The sequence below is a fragment of the Rousettus aegyptiacus genome, unplaced genomic scaffold (assembly GCF_014176215.1).
Source record: "Rousettus aegyptiacus isolate mRouAeg1 unplaced genomic scaffold, mRouAeg1.p scaffold_m13_p_7, whole genome shotgun sequence".
Classification (NCBI taxonomy): Eukaryota; Metazoa; Chordata; class Mammalia; order Chiroptera; family Pteropodidae; genus Rousettus; species Rousettus aegyptiacus.
Window position 1 is genome coordinate 55,998,631 of NW_023416310.1, and position 18,936 is coordinate 56,017,566.

An 18,936-nucleotide genomic window follows, 5' to 3' on the forward strand; every position below is an offset into this window, starting at 1 on the left:
GGCAAAAAGAAGACAGTCCACTTTGCTTTCTCTTTAGCCCTGGGTTCTGCATTATCAGGGTCTGAAGCTCTCTAAGGAATAAAAAATTGTTTGTGAGTGGGTCTCCATGATCCAATCGCTCCTATAACAACTTCCTTGTTCCTACTCATATATAAAAGCTTCAGTTGAATCCAACATTAATATTGAGTTCTCTCACTCCACTCTTCCCTTTCTTGTCCCCTCAGGTTCCTAAGGGGTCAATACAGGGAGAGTTGGAGCCTTTGGTTTCTGGACACAGCTTCGTACTCAGTCCTGCCTTCCCTTTCCTGATGGACTGGGGTGAACAGTCTAGATTTAGCAACTAGCCATGTCTGGCTATTGAACACTTGAAATATGGCTAATCCGAATTAATGTGTATTGTTAGTGTAAATATATAACAGATTTCAAAAAAAAAACATGTAAAAATAGTTCAACAATTTTTATACGAATTGTATGTTGATATAGTCAGATGTATTGGGTAACATTAGGTTAAATAAAATATATTGTTATAATTAGTTTCACTTGCTTCTTTTTACTTTTAATAAACTTCAGAAAGTTAGAATTATATATGTGCCTCACATTATATTTCTACTGGGCAGTGAGGGTCTCAACAGAAAGCTAAGGGTCCCCTTTATCGCTCCCTTTTGCATCGCAAACTCTGAGCAGCAGTTCCCATATCATTGTTCATGATCCTTGTCCTAGAACCTTTGACTTTCTAGAGACAAAGGACCTTCTGACCCTAGGATATCCACAGCTGAAAAAAAAAAAAAAGTGAATGGCAAGAGGGGAGAGAGGGACAGCCAGCAGCATAGAGAGACTGAGGGAGACAGAGTAGGGAAAGTCCACTGACCAAAAGGCTCCCCAGGGCCGCAGACCCAAAATACAGAAAACCAAAATAACAGCAAAGACTTTGAAAACATCTCCAACTTACTTAGGTTTATAAACCTTTACAAACAGCTTCTATCCTCAAATTTCCCCATGTTTATACTCCGTAATGCTAGGAAAAGAAAGAAGACACTATAGAATTCGTTGTTATTTCAGAGTGGGGTGTGGTACCACTTCCTTCCAGCCTCTCCCTACCCACCTCTTTTGGGCAGTGTTCCAAAAGATCTGGGTGTGCCTTCCCCCTTCACGTTCTTTCACTATGTGAATCCGGGATCATTTAGGACTGCTCATGAGGAAATCAGAGAGCAATTGGGAGCACTGTGTTGTGTTTCCATTTCACAAGTAACTCAGATTCGAGTCTCAGAAAAGTACTGCTCCAGTTTTTTCATAGCTATTTGTATTGCCTGTTTGCATGTGCCATTCCTAATTCTGGAAGGAAAGAAGGTCAGTTCAGTCAGTGGAAGGCCACTAAGCCTGGAGAGAGTCATTCTATTTGGGTCCCTCCCCATCATAATCACTAGTTCATCATATCTTTATTTCTTTCCTAGACCTAACTGGATATATTCCAAAAATCCCACCATTTTTTGGAACCAGATCCTCAAAAATCTGTTTTCATATATTTATTCAGATCACTTCTGGTGCCATTAAAATCAGGCTGAAGGAAGCAGAGTCCACTGAAGTGATGATAAACATTGCTCGTGAGAAGTACCGTCCAATAGCCACTCAAGGCTCCGTTATGTACTTCGTTATTGCAAGCCTCTCAGAAATAGATCCTATGTATCAGTATTCATTAAAATATTTTAAACAGGTAAGTGTTGTTGTTAGTGAAATTTATCTCTTTGGTTTTCCTTTAAACCCTGTTGAATTTCTTCCTGTCTCAGACAAATCGTGAGTCTGGTTATTGAGTAAAACCCTCTGGGAGTTTGGGTTCAGCCATTTCGTTCAATAGCGGCTCCACCTGCCATGTATCCTAAAGACTTGAGGGCCCTGTAAGCTCAGAACACTCTGTAGAGAAAGAAAAGATTTTCTCTTGGTTTCCTCGACTAACTAGCTTCCTTGATTTCCTTCTTGCCTGTCTTCCTCTTTTGCTCATAAGAGTCATAGCTCCATACTATTTCTTTATACTTTCTCTGCAGTAATCCAGCTTTCTGTTCACTATTAAGAGTTTTCTCTGTTGTATCTCAAGTCTCTGGCAGCACTGATGCTTAAGCAAATTGGTTTGTATCATTTTTTACACTACTGGCTATTCTCCCGCCCCTTTTATTTAGAGGAACTGTGCATGCCCCAGTCTCCTTTCCTTTGTTCCTTTCTCACTTTCACTATATTACTGTGAGACTTTCTCATTTTACTTATGGTCTCTCTACTTGGTCTCATAGTCACAGTTAAATTTCATCTGATTTCTCATGAATAAGATATTTTCGCCCTTTGTCCTCTTTGTTTTATCATTCCATAGCTCCCAAAAGCAAATCCAATGTCACAAATCTTTGGTAAGTAAGGTCAATTTATCTAAAGATTTCCAGGGGAGAAAGAAAGTTTGCATTACTCCTTATACAGCAGAACTTACCAAGCATTCCCAGTGGTCCTCTCTTTTCACCTCCAAAGTTTCTCTCAGCTACCAATGACTTGTTCCTCTCAGCCCACCCACACACAGCCTCGCTGGCTCTTTTTCAATCTACCAGCTCCTAGTATTCTTATCTGTATTGTTCTCTTTTTAGTTTAGCTTACTTTTGCTTCTCTAATCTCCCTGCAACACTTCTTTCCTTCCTGTTATCCGCCTTGGAAGTCAGGCCAGCCTGGGCCTAGTGTTTTCAAAACACTGCTCCTTGCACCTGGAGTCCTAAGTGTATTTTTCACAGATATTACCCGTCAATCACAGTCCACACTCCAAAGCCACATCCAACCTGTCCCTGTCCTATATCTCTTGAACCACACTTCCCACTCCTCCTCTGCAGCAGCCAAATTGGTCATTCATATTCCATAGACTTACTAGGCACTTAATATTTATGGCACTCCCTCTGTTTAGAATACTCTCCCTCCCAGCTTAAATGTCACCTTCTCCAATGCAGCCTGTTGCTGAGGTTGCAGTCATCTGAAGGCTCAGATAGGCTGGACATCCAAAATGGCTCACTCACATGGCTGGGCTGTTGACAGCGGCCTACAGTAGCTTCTCCATATTCCTTGGGCTTCTCACAACATGGCAGTGGGTCCCAAGAGAGCATCTCCCCAAAGTAAAAGTTCTAAGAAACCAAGGCGAGAGTTGCAAGGCTTCTTCTGATCTAGGCTTGGATGTCATGCATCATTACTTCTGTTGCAATCTTTTGATCAACTGAGTCAAAGCCAGCCTCAGGAGGAGGAGATTTAGAGTCCACTCTTCAATGAGAGGAGTAACAAAGAATTTACATCGGTCTTACATCCAACACATTTGCTATGCTTCATATGGCACTTATACCACATGACCTTGGGTGGTGGGCTTCTCTTTTCTACTTGAGTCTAACCTCTAAGAAGGCAGTAATGAAGCTTCACCCATCCCTGTCCCCCTGTGGTGCTTAGAACCATAGAATAGGTCATTAGTATTTCATGAATGAAGAGCTTGTTTCCATGTCTCCATTAAAAAGCCGTTGAAATATTCAAACTATTTTTATGATGCTAGACAAAGCTTGTGTTTTCCTCTAGACATCTTGTTATTGGTAGGGGTCCAGCAGTAATAGAAGCTACAGGAAAGACTGGAAATGAAGAAGTGAGAGAAATGAGAGTCATTTAGATGTGCCTGAGTTCTCTTCCAACAAGACATGCATTTTCTTTGGTAGCCTTTAGAAGCCATTTGTACTGCGATCAAATCTTAGTCCCCAAAGGCAGAGTTCGCCCTTCTCTCATCTCTCTCTCCGTCTTTAGTTGGCAAATATTAAACCAAGCAAAGTAAGGATTAGAAAATTCTTTATTTCCACCCAAATGACTTTGATAATACTTTTTCTCATCCTGAGTGCTCTGTAACTTATGCCTTTCAAGGTTTTTAAATCTCCATCAAGAAATAATGAAGATTCTCTGAAAATATCTTCAGCTAACAGAAAAAGGGATATATAGGATAAATCATCAAAGCACTGGAGTTTTGATGTTTGGAAGGGAAACTAGAAACACAATATATATTTGTAGGTGTCAATCCTGGCCAGCCTCTACCATACCCATCCAAATTCCATTTCACACTGAAATTATTTAGGATGTGTCAAGATTTGCCATGTTTTACTTTGTCACCAAACTTAATACATCTTCACTGGGTTTTTTTAGCCTCTCTGCTTCTTGTCAGGTTGTTAAAGAAAGCTCAATCCACTTTTCTTCTGAATGTATAAAGTAACAACTCAATTACACTTTGTTGACCAAACTTTAAAAAGAATTAGCAAGAGTTTTTCTAGTTCTCTAAAATAAGTGTATGCTTCCTCAAGCTCTTTGAATGTTGGAGGGTAGAGCCCTATCTTTCAGTGAGGAGACTGACACAGTTGGGCTCTTTTCCCTTTGTGCTCCATCCTGTTAGCAGGATGGGTGGGTACATGGGAGGCTCGCAAATAGCAGTGCAGTGTTTATAGGGAGGAGTGGAGTATAGTTCGTGACCCTGATCTACTTTGGTCCTCTGCTGGCTTCCAGCTTCCAGTCTATTTTGATCCGTCTGATCTCCCCATAAGCAGTGCATCTTGATCCCTTTTAAGGTGGTTCAAGGATTGCGCAGGCCCTGCCTCGCCTCATACCTTTTCCCCTTGTGCTGTGAATGTGAATACTTTGAAACCGAAGCCATATGCCCCTCCAGTCCCTCATGAGATTCTCCCAGTCTCTGCTGCAAGATCCCCTTGCCCCACTGCTTCCAGGCAGGCCCCCAAGTTCAGGCTCTACTCGGCTTCCTTACACAGCTTGAGGCCCTCGAAAATTTTTAGATCTTTCCCCAGTGCTACTTGTAGGTTGCAGGAAATGGTAGTGCTACTTCTGGCCCTCTCATGCCTCAGTCCTGGATGCCACCATCTTTGCTGCCTTCTCAGTGTCCTTGTAATATGGGGCACCTCTGAGTCAGGGGCCATGCTTCCAGGCAGGAAGCAGGATGGAAGTCTCTTTTAACACTGGTTCCTTTTAAATTTCAAAGGAAATTCTAGCACATTCTTCCCATACCATCATAATTATCTTGGGGAAGTGCCAAGAACACATGAGCTTACCTTGCTCTTACATCTCTCACTTCAAAATGATCGTCAAATCTGATGAAGATATGAAAACACTGGTTCTGCCAACTCACCTCTATTTTCCAACGTTTCCTGTCTCAATCAAAATAATGCATTTTGAATGTTGTCAAGAGTTTGGCATTGGTTCATTTCTGAAAAATAAGGATAGAAAGAGGAGTACAGAAAATAAATATCACATATCAATTTGAGATGAATTCTGGACTTTTCATAGTATAGCACTCATCTCTCGTGCTACTATTTGTTCACAGAATATGGGTTTGGGGTGGAGCAGGTATTATTTTTTCCACAGAAATTCAATTAAATCAGAGACATTGACAGAGCTCGCTTTCCCACAGTTGTTCAATACAACAATTGAAACTTCTGCAAGGACAGATGATCTACAGAAGCGCATGGAAATACTGCTGGAACAAACCCTCCTAACTGCTTATGTCAATGTTTCGAGAGGACTTTTTGAACAACATAAACTCATCTACAGCTTTATGCTCTGTGTTGAGATCATGCGTCAGCAAGGAAGCTTAACTGATGCCGAATGGAATTTCTTTCTCCGAGGTTCTGCAGGATTAGAGAAGGTACCTGTTTCAAATTTAGATTAATGATTCTTGACTGATATTTTTAGAAATGTGTTTGGGAGATATCTTTAGTCACTTTATTTACAAGTTGCTAGTATCTTAATACTAGTATTTTACATTTTTATCATAAGTGCTACATATCAGTAGACCAACAAGTCAATAGAATAAAAAGAAAAACCACATTATCATCTTAGTAGACATGGAAAAAGCATTTGACAAAACTCAACACCATTTCATTACAAAAACACTCAACAAACTAGAAATAGAAGAGAAGTTCCTCGAATAGGTAAAGGATATGTACAAAAACCGACACTAATATCATACTTAATGGTGAAAACCTGGATGCTTGCCCCCTAAGATCATAAAGAAGACAAGGATGTCTGTTCTAACCACTTCTTTTCAGCATTGTGCTGAAGATTTTTTCCACATTGATTGGGCAAGGAAATGAAATAAAAGGCATCCAAGTTGGAAAAGAAGTAAAACTATCTCTATTTGCAGATGACATGATATTGTATATAGAAAACACTAAAGAACCTACTTTAAAAAACTATTAGAATTATTTAACAAGTTCAGCAAAATTGCAAGTACAAGATCAATATACAAAAGTAATTTGTATTGCTTCTTTGTACTTGCAATGAACAAGATAAAAATGAAATTAAGAAAACAATTCCACTTACAGTGGCATCAGAAAAAATAAAATACTTAAAAATAAATCTAACAAAAGAAGTTCAAACTGATGCTCTGAAACTACAGAACGTGTCAAAAGACATTAGAAGACCTAAATAAATAGAGAAACATCCCACATTCATGGATTGGATACTTAATTGTGTTAGGATGGCTATACTCCCCAAGTTGATCTACAAATTCACTATAATCCTTATCAGAATCACGACTGACTTCTTTATAAAAAATTGACAAACTTATTCTAAAATTTATATGGAATTGCAAAAGATCCAGATCCCAAAGCTTATTACAAGGCAGCAGTAATCAAGACGGTATAATAGCATAAAGATAATAATAGCATAAAGATAGATATATAGATAAATGGAATCAAATTTGAAAGTCCAGAAATAAAACGATGTCTCTATGGTCAATTGATTTTTGATGAGGATGTCAACATAATTCATTGGGAAAAAAAGTCTTTTCAACAAACAGTGCTGGGACAACTGGATAGCCACATGCAAAAGTATGAAATTGGACCCTTACATCAGATCATATATAACTTAAAATGAACCAAAGATTTAAATACAAAAGCTAAAACCTTTAATAGAAAACATAAAGGTAAATTTTTATGACCACAAATTTCACAATGGATCCTTAGATTTGATACCAAAAGCATGATCAACAAAAGAAAAAATAAATTGGACTTTGCTTCAAAGGGCACTATAAAGAAAATAAAAAAAACGACCCATAGAGTGGGAGAAAATATTTGCAAATCATATCTGATAAAGGATTTGTATCTAAAAAATAAAAATAACTCATACAACTAGATAATAAAAAGTGAAATGACCAAATTTAAAAAAGAGCAAAGAACCTGAGTAGATATTTCTCCAATGAAGATATACATAAGCATATGAAAAGATACTCAACATCATTATCTATCAGAGAAATGTAAATCAAACCACAGGAGATTCTACCTCATACCCACTAGAATGACTAGAATCAAAAAAACAGATAATAATAAGTGTTGGAAAGAACACAAAATAGTGTAGCTAATTTGGAAAACAATCTGGCAGCTCCTCAGACAATTAAATGTAGAATTACCATATGATCGAGCAATTCCACTCCTAGGTATATATCAAAGGGAAATGAAGACATATGTCCACACAAAAACTTGGACATAAATATTTATAGCAGCATTATTCATAATAGCCAAAAGGTAGAAACAACCCAAATATCCCTCAACTGATGAGTGGGTAAATGACATAACTATCCATGCAAAGGGATAGTATTCACTTAAAAAAGGAATGAAGTACTAATATATAACACAGCCTTGAAACATGAAAACAACACTGAAAGCATTAAGCTCAGTGAAAGAAGTCAGTCGCAAAAGACACATATTATGAAATTCTATTTATATGAAATATGCAGAATAGGCAAATCTATGGAGACCAAAAGCAGTTTAGTGGTTGTTTAGGGCCAGTGGGAATGGGCAGATAAGAGGGTAATAGCTAAAGTGTATATGAAATTTTTTGAGGAGATAGGATGTTCTAAAATGGACTGTGGTGATAGTTTCACATATCTGTGAATTTACTAAAATACATTAGATTGTATGCTTTAAATGGGTGTATTGCATGGTATATGAATTCTATCTCAATAAATCTGTTTTAAAATGTAGTATAGAACTTCAGGCAAATATTCATGAAATTTTCAAAGAACTAGTTTCAGTCTACAATCAAAGCTGTTTCTCCGCCTCTTTTAAAACTGCTAACTAACATGAAAGTGTTTTGTGGAATATTGATGGATGGCACAATACTTTTCCCAGAGATTTCTAGGAATATATGAAATGATTAGACATACCCTCAACCCAGCTAGAATAAGATTGCCACTTGTCTTGCTATTGATATTGGTCTTCTACTCAGCATTCTCCATTTCCTAGAGGTGAGAACATCTGGAAAGTTGGTTTGAAGACTAGTTCTCCAGAAAAAAAAAAAAAAGTCATAAGAATACTTGGGGGTAGGAGAGACTGGTGTGGTGTGTTGGAGAACAGGCTGAAAATAGATATAACAGATTTAATGTTAACTCTTCAAGATCAACTGCTTTCTGCAGTGTCAACCTGAAAGCTTTCATCAACTGCACTTCCATACAAAGATCTACAGGTAGAATTAATTTCACACCATTTGTATTTCATCGTATCTTATTACTTGTCCTGGGTAAATGGTTATTTTTAACATGCTTTTAGAGCTCGATTTTTCAGATAAAGTAGAAGCATATTTTTTTGTGGTTGTCTTTGTGAATTTTTATTTGTTTTCTTTCTGTCTTTTAATAGGAACGTCCGCCTAAACCTGAAGTTCCCTGGCTGCTTAGTCCCATGTGGTTCTCATGCTGTGACTTAGAAGAATCATTCCCAGTTTTTAAAGGACTTACAAAATATATATTGCTACATCCTATTCCCATTCGCTTAGGTAATATGGCAGAAAAGATCTGATATAGGGGGTTATAAATAGGCTTGTCAATCCTAACTTGAATATCTCCTTTAACCTTTTCTGCAATATCAATATTTTTCACTAGGAGATTTCTTCCTTATTAAAAAATTGTGAATTACTTGTTTTCCCAATTTCTTGAGTTGAATTCTTGGTCCATGAATTTTCCATATTTCATTTTTACAATTATACCCATTTTAAAGGTATGCATTTACCTCTAAGTATTGCTTTAGCTATATCTCATTGGGTTTTTTTAACCTTTTTATTGAAGTTACATACAGAAATGTGCATAAATTGAAGTTGACTTAATTATCAAAAACTGACTATACTTATGAGCCACTACCCAAATCAAGAACTGGAAGACTCCCAGCCTCCCAGAATCCCCTCATACTTCTTCGCTGGACCCTTATCCTCTTCTCCAGAGATAATGACTGCTCTGAATTATAACATTCTATATTAATTTTCCCAACAATTTTAATATGTATCTTTTTCAATTCTAAAAGTGCACTTATTAGTTCAAAAGCATTTAGGATTTGAGGAGACTATCTTTTAATAACTTAATTATATTTTGGAAATTATATTTGTGGTTTGTATGAAATCAATTCTTTGTAATTAGACTTCAGTTAATGTCACTTGTTTCATATGTTCATTTCTTAGATGCAAGATATGAATTCATAAGTTTAGTTAACCATTACCATACATAGTTACAGAATTTTCTTTCTTGTGATGAGGACTTTTAAGACTTACTCTCTCAGCAACTTTCAAATATACAATACAATATTGTTAATTATAGTAATCATGCTGTACATTACATCTCCAGGACTTATTTATTTTATAATTTGAAGTTTGTATTTTTTTACTCTCTTCACCCATTTTGCCCACCTCTCCACTCCTATCTCTGGCAACCACCGTTCTATTCTGTGTATTTGTGAGTTTGGGGATTTTTGTTGTTGTTGTTTGGTTTGGGTTTTTTTAGATTCCACATATAAGTGAGATCATATGGGATTTGTCTATGTCTGGCTGACTTATTTCACATAGCATAATGTCCTTAAGGTTCATGAAATTCTTTTATTGTGTTTATTTTACTAATTTTTTTTTACTTGATCTGTCAGTTTCTAAGAAAGGTATATTAAGGTATATCATGATGATTGACAATTTCTCTTTGTAAATCTGGAACTTTTCCCATTATATTTTGTGAAACTATGATGTTAAGCACACGATTTAGGTTTAGGATTATTATCTTCCTAGTAATTTTTTCCTTTTTTGTTAAATAATACTCCTTTTTACTCTGAATAGAGCTTTTTGTCCTCGAAAATATTTTTTGCCTACAGCCATGCCACCCTGAACATGCCCGATCTTGTCTGATCTTAAAAGCTAAGCAGGGTCAGGCATGATTAATACTTGGATGGGAGACTACCTAGGAATACCAGGTGCCATAGGTGTTAAAAATATATATTTTTTAATGTTACCGTTATTACAGCAGGTTTCTCTTGGTTAGTATTCCCCTTCTATATATTCTATACTCTTCATTTTCAACTCTTTTGTGTCACCATCATGTGTTCAATGTACCTTGAATGAGATTTTGTTCTTGCTTTAAGCAAGATGAGAGTCTCTCTGTTTAACAGACAAGTTTTAATCCAATTATATGTATTATGGTTATTGATTTATTTCATTGACTCTTAACTAGGGAATATTTTGTCCCTCAGAGGATATTTGGCAATGTCTGAAAGCATTTTTTGGTTGCCACAACTGGGGATGATGCTACTGATATCAAGGATGTGGTTAAGTATCCTACAATGCTCAAAACAACCCTCTACAACAAATAACCATTAGGCCCAAAATGTCAGATGAGGTGAAGTTAGGAAAGCGTAATCTATTTGGACCTATTTCTATCATTTTATTTTGTGAGGATTTCGGGGCGGGGGGCGGAAAGGGCAGGCTTTTTCTTTGTTTCATTTTTTTCTTCTTTGTTGCATTCAGATATTTTGTCCTTATTCTTTTTATTTCCTCCTCTACTACTTTGAAGTTCTACATTCTATTTCTATTTTTTAGTAATTACTCTTATACTTTCAATACGAACACTTATTTGAGTATACACAGCAAACGGGGTGGTTTAAAGTCTACATGATCAGAATTTCTGGGATCTTAATATGTTTATTTGATTTCTAAATAAAGACTAGAAAAAAAATAAAATGTTCTTGAATAACTGCATCAAATAGAAAATTATGTTTCTATATTATAGACCAGTTAAATTAGAGGATATATGTAAAGGAACTATAGTGATTAATGTATTCTTATGCTATTATCTAGAAAATGTAGGTTCATTTTATTGTGTTTTTATTATGGGGTTTGTATTTTAATATAAGTGACCTACTTTGTCCAATTTTAATTATATTTGCCTTGAATTCTAATTTATCCAATGTTAGTCTTATCACTTCAATTTTCTTTTTGCTCACATTTGATTAATTTCTTTCTATGCATCTTTTTGTATTACTTCTTTGTCATTTTGTTTTAGCTTTGCTTTTTGTAAGTTTTTTTCTGATCCAATTTTAAATTCTTTGCTCTTTAATTAGGTTGGGTAAGGGGAGTTTAATATATTTACATTTGTAGGAAAAACTGATAGTAAATGTAGAGATTTTTAAATTATCAAATATATTTTTTTTAATTTTAAAGTTGAAACAACTGCAATTAAAGCATCTTTTTAAATTATGTTTCTAGGATCTTTTGAGACTTATATCAACCCACAGGAAAAGGAAGTCTATTCCAAAATGGCAGATAAAGAGCAATTAATGACAAAGGAAAAAGACAACACAGGCCATGATTCTTGGCATCCAGAATTAAGTTCTTTCCATAAGCTACTTCTTATTAAATGTTGTAAAGAAGAAAAGGTAGGTGTTTTTTAAAGGATTGTGTTATACTTATTTCTACTAAAGTTAACCAGACAGTTATGATTAGATTTATTTGTTTAGAGAGCAACAATGGCCAAGTTTGGGAAATGGTTCTAAGAAACAGAGACTCTGTATTATTAATAGAACATAATATTTTATATAGAAATTATTAAAGAAAAGCCTGGAGAGCCAGCCAGAAATCTGGTCAGCCTTGTGTGCACCTAAGGAAACTTGTGCTTTTTCTCAAAGAGTACAGGGGTCTGCTGGAGGGTATTAGCAAGGAATTGGTGGGGCTTTCAGATCTTGACAGCAATAAGAAGAAGGTATTCGAAGAGAACAAAACCGTAGTCACCAAGCCTAGTTTGAAGACTATTGAAGTAGTCATTCTGTGTAAGAAATGATGGCAGCCTGAATTCGTATAGAGGTAGTAGATTGAAGAGATAAAAGGTGATGTGGAGAGCAGGAAACTGGTATTGTCTCCCAGTTTCTGCTTGGGTGCCAAAGGGGGCAGTTGTATCAACAATGAGCAAATGTGAAAGAAGAAATGTGTCACAGAAAGATGTCACTGTATATGCAGTGCCTGCCAGCTATGAGAGTGGAGATCTATTAATATATAGGTAGGAAACTCTAGAGAGAAATGTAAATTAGAAATAAGAGATTTGGGAATCATCCACATTGAATTGGAAAGTAAAACCATGGGAGTTGTTGGAATCGTAGAGGAATAATGAATAGTAGAGTAAGAGAGAACAGGTGGACGATGTATGAAACCTTGAGGAACACCAATTTTTAAAGGGCAGATGATAGGATGAGGAGCCCATGAGAAGGAATAGTCGGGAGAGGAGGGAAAGAATAATAGTAGAAAAAAGTGGCAACATGACATGGAAACTAAGGAGGTATAGAGTTTTAAGACAGCGAAAGTTACTAATAGAGTGAATGAAGCATTGCAAACAGTTCTAGTTTTTATATATACAAATGTAATCTCCAATTTATTGATAATAAAGGAGTTATAATACCTGCTTAGAATTCAAGTGATGAGTTTTCAGGAGGCACTGGAGAAAAATAGAAGTTGTTCCTATGAGAAATGAGAGAGATAACTAACTGGAAGAAGCCAAAATATAGTTGGGAGATATTGGTGTTTACTGTAGGATGTCCTGCTATCTCTGTAGGAACACAGAAAATAAGTTGTGGGGTTGACCTGAGCTACAGATGATTGCTATAGAAGAACAGAGGATGCAAGGCCATTGAAACTGTTGATAAAGTCATTCTGGAAAGAAGAAGAGATCTAAGAAAGGGTTTATAGACTGGAAGAAAGGGGAAACCTTGCATTTCTTTGGAGTAGATGAGGTTGGACAAGAGGTATAGCAGAGCTAGAAGGATGGAAGAAGTGATTAAAGTTGAGTTAAAATTTCTAATGAATGGTTCCAAGTGACAGCAATGTCCTGAGGCTGGCCATGAATATGGGCAACTAAGGAAAAGATGAGATGGTGTGCACTGGGGTTAGAGGTAAAAGAACTATGAGGTTAGGGTGTTGGATGGCTACATGGTCCCTGGACCTGAGTTGTGTCATCTCAGATGGTAGCAAGACAATGCCTGGGACACAGTTAATAGACCACTGGGACAAGCATGTAATGGAGAGGAAGGAATGCTATAAGCCGGGTAAAAAGTCTTTAGTGAATATGGAACAGTGACCACCAGATTAGAGGCTAACAAAAATGAAAAGATGACTAAATGACAAGAGTCTGAAATAAGAAGTTTAAAAGATAAGGCTAGAAAATTCTAGAGTATGAGAAATTTTGCAAGACATACAATCTGGTTTCTTCAATGACATATTTTTGTTTGTTGTTTGTTTTGCAAGGGGAAGAGGAAATAAAGGATGAAAGTTATAGATTAAACTTAAATCAATTAACCTCTGTATAAGCTTTATTTAGATACTGTTTTAAACATACTGTATTTAAACACACATACACACATACACACAGAGGCAGTTATAATTTAATTAGGGAAAGGTGAACGCTGACTAAATATTTAATAATATTAAGGAATTATTGTTAATATTTAAATTATGGTACTGTGGTTATGTTTTCTTAAGAGTTCTTATCTTGTAGAGATATATGCTGAATTATTTAAGAATGAGATATTATGGCACATGAGACTTGCTTCAAAATAATCCTAAGGAATGGGGGAGTAGGTGGGTGGGTGTATCAATAAAACAAAATTAGCAATGTCTTGATAAACGTCGAAACTGGAGAAAACATAGGGTTCATTATTCTTTAATTTTTTATGTGCTTGAAATTTCCATAATAAAAAATGTTTTTACTGCCATCACATCCTTCAATACCATGTCCCAGGACAGTTTTCCAAGTGTGATCAAAGCTACAAATGATAGGTGCAATTACAGGAAATTCACAGAGGATTAATTAATCATTCTTATCAATGCGTTTGCCCACAAACCTTACCTGTATTATAAAAACTTGCTTTACAAATCAACATGGAGGGGTGTAAAATCCAGATTAATCTCAGAAATGAAGAACTAGATATTCATTCCAGGGGAGACAGAGACCTGACTCAGTCAAGATCACTGAGAAAATCACCCTGAAGAGAAGATCCAAGCATTATAATGTTATCTCTGCTATACCTTTTCCCAGTTAGGAACAACCCTTGGCCTAATACTGATTCCAGAGAATGACTTGCTAAGGAAATTGGGGTTCCATAGTAAAGAATCCAAGTTCTGAAGGTGTAGATACCCTGCACAGAGAAGAGAACCTATGGAAGCCTTAGAACAAAGATGAGACCAGAGACAAGATCTACGTGATGAGAGAGAGTTCAAGGTAACCAGCCTGTTGTTTTCAGGTCTCTTCACAAGTAGTGCCCATTTGGTGTTCAATGTCTACATGGTAGAATCAGCTGTTCCTGTGAAAAAAAGGAGGATATTCCAACACAGTGGCTTGTGCAAGATGCTGCAATCTTGCATGAAAATTCAGCCTCTTTCAGAAATAGCATGTTTGGACCTTAAGATGAAACTTCATTAAAAAAAAAAACTCTAAGTAAATCAAGTGGTAAACTCATTAGAACTGCAACAGGAAGTAGGATGTATGTCATTCGACCAGTTCTTTCTTGGCATCAAATTATCAACACGACTCAGGATAAGGTTGTTAGAAATTTGAACTCAAAAGAGAAAAAAGAAGTTTTCTGATTCAAAAAAGAATGAAGATTGCCTGGTGGAGAATAAATCATTGCCACAGAACAAAGCTAAGAAAAATCCTGTTTACCAGTATTCTAAAATTGTAGTGTACATCACCTTTGAGGGCTTGTTAAAGCATAGATTACTGGGGCTCACTCCTCAGAATTTCTGATTCAGTAGGTCTGAACTAGGTGCTAGTAATCTACATTTCTAACAAATTCCAGGTGCTGCAGCTGCTACTGATCCTGAGACCATACTTTATATGATTAAACATATATAAGGAGAAATGGTTATTCCCAAAGCAGTCAGAAGTGGACATCAGTACATGTCATGACCTGCAGCATTGTGGGTTTCCAAGTCTAAATCCCTGGGAACCCTAACCTTGACAGTTCTGGTGCTTCAATCCAGGCCTCTCTGTTGAGGAACCACAGTGTGTAACTAGAGTTACCCAGGATGAGATCTTCTTAAAGCAACAATTGCAAGGCTTTCAGAATTTCAGAAACACCAGTTATATGAATACAATTTTAACTCTCTGTTGTCAATTCCACTGTGTGCTTATTATTAATTTTAGGGAGCTTTTCCATGGAAAAAAATTCCTCAGAATATTCTCATGGGATGCTGGGCACAACCACTTGGTAAGAAAGATCCCTGTCGACATGGAGACTAAGCAAGAGTTTTTGGAAACGTTAAAAATGCCATTTCAGCCGTCACAGATATATTCTCTGATCATGTATAGAAAGACCTTCAAGAGTTTTTTAACGGCTTTATTGAGATATTATTCATACATTATACAATTCACCTATTTAAAGTGTTCATTTCAATAGACTTTCACAGAGCACAATTTTAGAACATTTCATCACTCAAAAAAAAAATTCCACAACCAGAGCCATCACCCCGCAATGTGTCTATCAGCATCAGTCCTAAGCAATCATAGTTGTACTTTCTGGAGGGTGTTTTTAGCACACTGATTTCAATGTTCATCCATGTGTCAAGTATCAGTACTTTATTCCTTTTTATTGTTGAATAAAGTTCTACTGTCACAGATATACATTTTGTTTATCTATCATTTCATGGACATTTCTGTTGTTTCCACTTTGAGGCTATTATGAATATATTGCCACAAACATTTGTGTACAAGTATTTGTGTATGTATATACGTTTTCATTTCTCTTCATTATATACCTAGGAATAGAATTGCTAGGCCAACATTTTACATTCCCACCAGCAGTGTATGAAGGTTTTATGGTATTTCTCTGTATCCTTGCCAACAATTTTTATTATGTCTTTTTTTATAATAGCCATCCTAGTGGGTGTGAGGTAGTACCTCATGGTGGTTTTGATTTGCATTTCTCTAATGGCTAATGTTGGTAAGCATCTTTTCTTATACTTATTGGCTATTTATAGAACTGTCTATTCAGAACATTCACCATTTTTTAATTGGGTTATTTGTCTTTTCCTTATAGTTGAAATTTCTTAAATATTCTAGATACAAATCCCTTCTCAGATATATGATTTGAAAAAAAAATTCTCCCATTCTATGGTTGTCTTTTCACTTTTTTGATGGTGTCCCTAGAAGTACATGTTTTTTAATTTCGATGATGTCTATTTTTTTATTTTGTTGCTCATGATTTTGGTGTCACATCTAAAAAGCAATTGTCTAATCCAATGTAATGAAGACTTACTTCTATATTTTCTCCTAAGAGTTATAAAGTTTTATCTCTTATATTTGTATCTTTGATCCATTTTAAGTTATATTTTATATAGTGTTAGTGTTAAGTAAGGTGCCACCTTGATTCTTTTGCATGTAGATATTCGATTGTCCCAGCACCATTTGTTGAAAAGACTATTATTTCCCCCATTGAATGGTCTTGACTCCCTTGCCAAAAAATTAAGTTAATATACTTGCGAGAATTTATTTCTGAAATATCAAGTCTATTCTGTTGATCTATATGTCTATCCTTATGCCAGTACTTCACTATCTTGATTACTGTAGCTTTGCAGCAAGTTTTGAAATTGGCATGTGTGAATCCTCCAATTTTGTTCTTAATCAACACTATTCCGGGTCCTTCAAGTTTCCGTATGAATTTTAGGATCAGCTTGGCAGTTTCTGAAAAGAAAACAGCCAGAATTTTGAAAGGCCTTTGTAGAAGGCCTTTCAATTTGGGGAGTATTGCCAATTTAACAACAGTAAGTTTTCCAATCTGTGGACATGGGATGTTTTTCCATTTATTTGGATCTTCCTTAATTTATTGCCACAGAGATTAAGTTTTGCACTTCTCTTGTTATTTCTTTGTATTTTGTTCTTTTGATGCTTTCGTACATGGAATTGCTTTCTTAATTTTGTTTTTGGCTTTCTCATTGCTACTGTAGAGAAGTATAATTAATTTTTGTATATTTTTGTATCCTGAAAAAATCGTGTCATCTGCAAATATAGATAGTTTTACTTCTTCCGTTATAATCCAGAGTCTTTTATTTTGTTTCATTGACTAACTCTTCTGGCCAGTACATCCAGTACAATGTTGAATAGAGTTTATTAAAGTAGATATACTTGTCTTGTTCCTCTTAAGAAGAAGACTATTCATTCAGTTTTTCACTATTAAGTATGATGTTTGCTATGGGATTTTCATAAATATCTCTTAACAAGTTAAGGAAGTTCCTTGCTATTTCTAGTATTTTGAGTGTTTCTCAAGAGGGTTTTTTCTTTCTTTTTTTAAAAAAATTTATTTCTTTACATTAGTTTCAAGTATACAGTACATTGGTTAGACATCTATATTGTTCATAAAATGATCCCCCCAATTGCTTCCTCCCTCCCCTGGCCCTCCACTCAGCCATCATATTAATGCTAACTGCATTCCCTGTGCCATGCTCCCTATCCTCATGCCCAGCTGTCAACTACTAATTTGTACTTCTTTTATCCTTCACCCCATTCCCTTAGCCCCCAACACCCCTCCCTCTGTCCATCACCAAATTGTCCACTATATTCATGCATCTGTTTTTGATGAGTTTGTTCTTTTTGTCCCTTAGATTCCACATATAAGTGAAATCATATGGTACTTATCTTTCTCTGTCTGACTTATTTCACTCAGCGTAAGAACCTCTAGGTCCATCCATGTCGTTGCAAATGGTTTTCTTACATTTTTAATTAAAAATTTGGAGAGGAAGAAATGTCACTTTATAATTTCCTTTCTTTAAAAATATGCTAGAGAGAAAGAATTGCCACCAGAAGAGACAGATTTTTTAATTTACATTGACTAAGCTATGTTATTTTTTTCCAAATTTATTGAGATATAATTGACATGTAATTTTGTATGACTAAGAGATATACACTGTGATGGTATGATATACAGTGCAAAATGATTACTACAATATGATTAGTTACTACATCTATCATTTCACATAATTAATATTTTGTGTGTGTGTGGTGAGAATATTTCAGATATACTCTCTTAACAATTTTCAAGTATATAACATCGTTAACTATAGTTAAGCCGTACATAGATCCCCACTACTTATTCATCTTATAAGTGGAAGTTTGTACCCTTTAACCAACATCTCCTCATTTCTCCTACCCCCTGTTGACTGGCAACCAGCATTCTACTTTCTGTTTCTATGAATTTAACATGTTTAGATTCCACAGAAAAATGATATCATACAGTATTTGTCTTTATACATCTGAGTTATTTCACTTAGCATAATGTTCTCAAGGTCCATGGCAGGATTTCCTTATTTTTTATCACTAAATAATATTATATATATTTACTGTATATTATCACTAAATAATATTATATATATTTACTGTATATTATCACTAAATAATATTATATATATTTACTGTATTTTCTCTATTCATTAATCTGTGAGTAGATATTTAGGGTGTTTCCATGTCTTAACTATTAAGAAGTGTGCTGCAATGAATATGGGAGTTCAGATATATCTATCTTTGAGGTAGTGATTTCATTTCATTCAGATAAATAACCAAAAGTGGGATCATTGGTAGTTATATTTTTAATTTTTAAAGGAACCTCCATACTATTT

General features: G+C 35.6%; 1 protein-coding gene and 1 long non-coding RNA gene across 10 annotated transcripts in view; one reads left to right on the forward strand and one right to left on the reverse strand.

The window, feature by feature from the left end:
- DNAH6 (dynein axonemal heavy chain 6) overlaps positions 1-18,936 on the forward strand; it is a 233,798-nt gene that overhangs the window by 161,851 nt on the left and 53,011 nt on the right. For 8 of the 9 annotated variants that reach the window (XM_036224313.1, XM_036224314.1, XM_036224318.1 and 5 more), the window contains 4 exons: positions 1,532-1,711; positions 5,456-5,689; positions 8,679-8,814; positions 11,551-11,720. In XM_036224313.1, the coding sequence (XP_036080206.1) occupies positions 1,532-1,711; positions 5,456-5,689; positions 8,679-8,814; positions 11,551-11,720 (720 nt within the window). Of the gene's footprint in view, positions 1-1,531; positions 1,712-5,455; positions 5,690-8,678; positions 8,815-11,550; positions 11,721-14,365; positions 15,146-18,936 lie in introns of those variants that run through there. The other variant, XM_036224321.1, reaches the window with a different exon arrangement.
- Positions 2,204-18,936, reverse strand: part of LOC107506364 — a 60,287-nt gene continuing 43,554 nt past the window's right edge. The window contains exons 6-7 of the long non-coding RNA XR_001595906.2: positions 5,174-5,251; positions 2,204-3,626 (exon numbers count right to left, since the gene is read on the reverse strand). This is a non-coding gene — a long non-coding RNA (uncharacterized LOC107506364). The remainder of the gene's footprint in view (positions 3,627-5,173; positions 5,252-18,936) is intronic.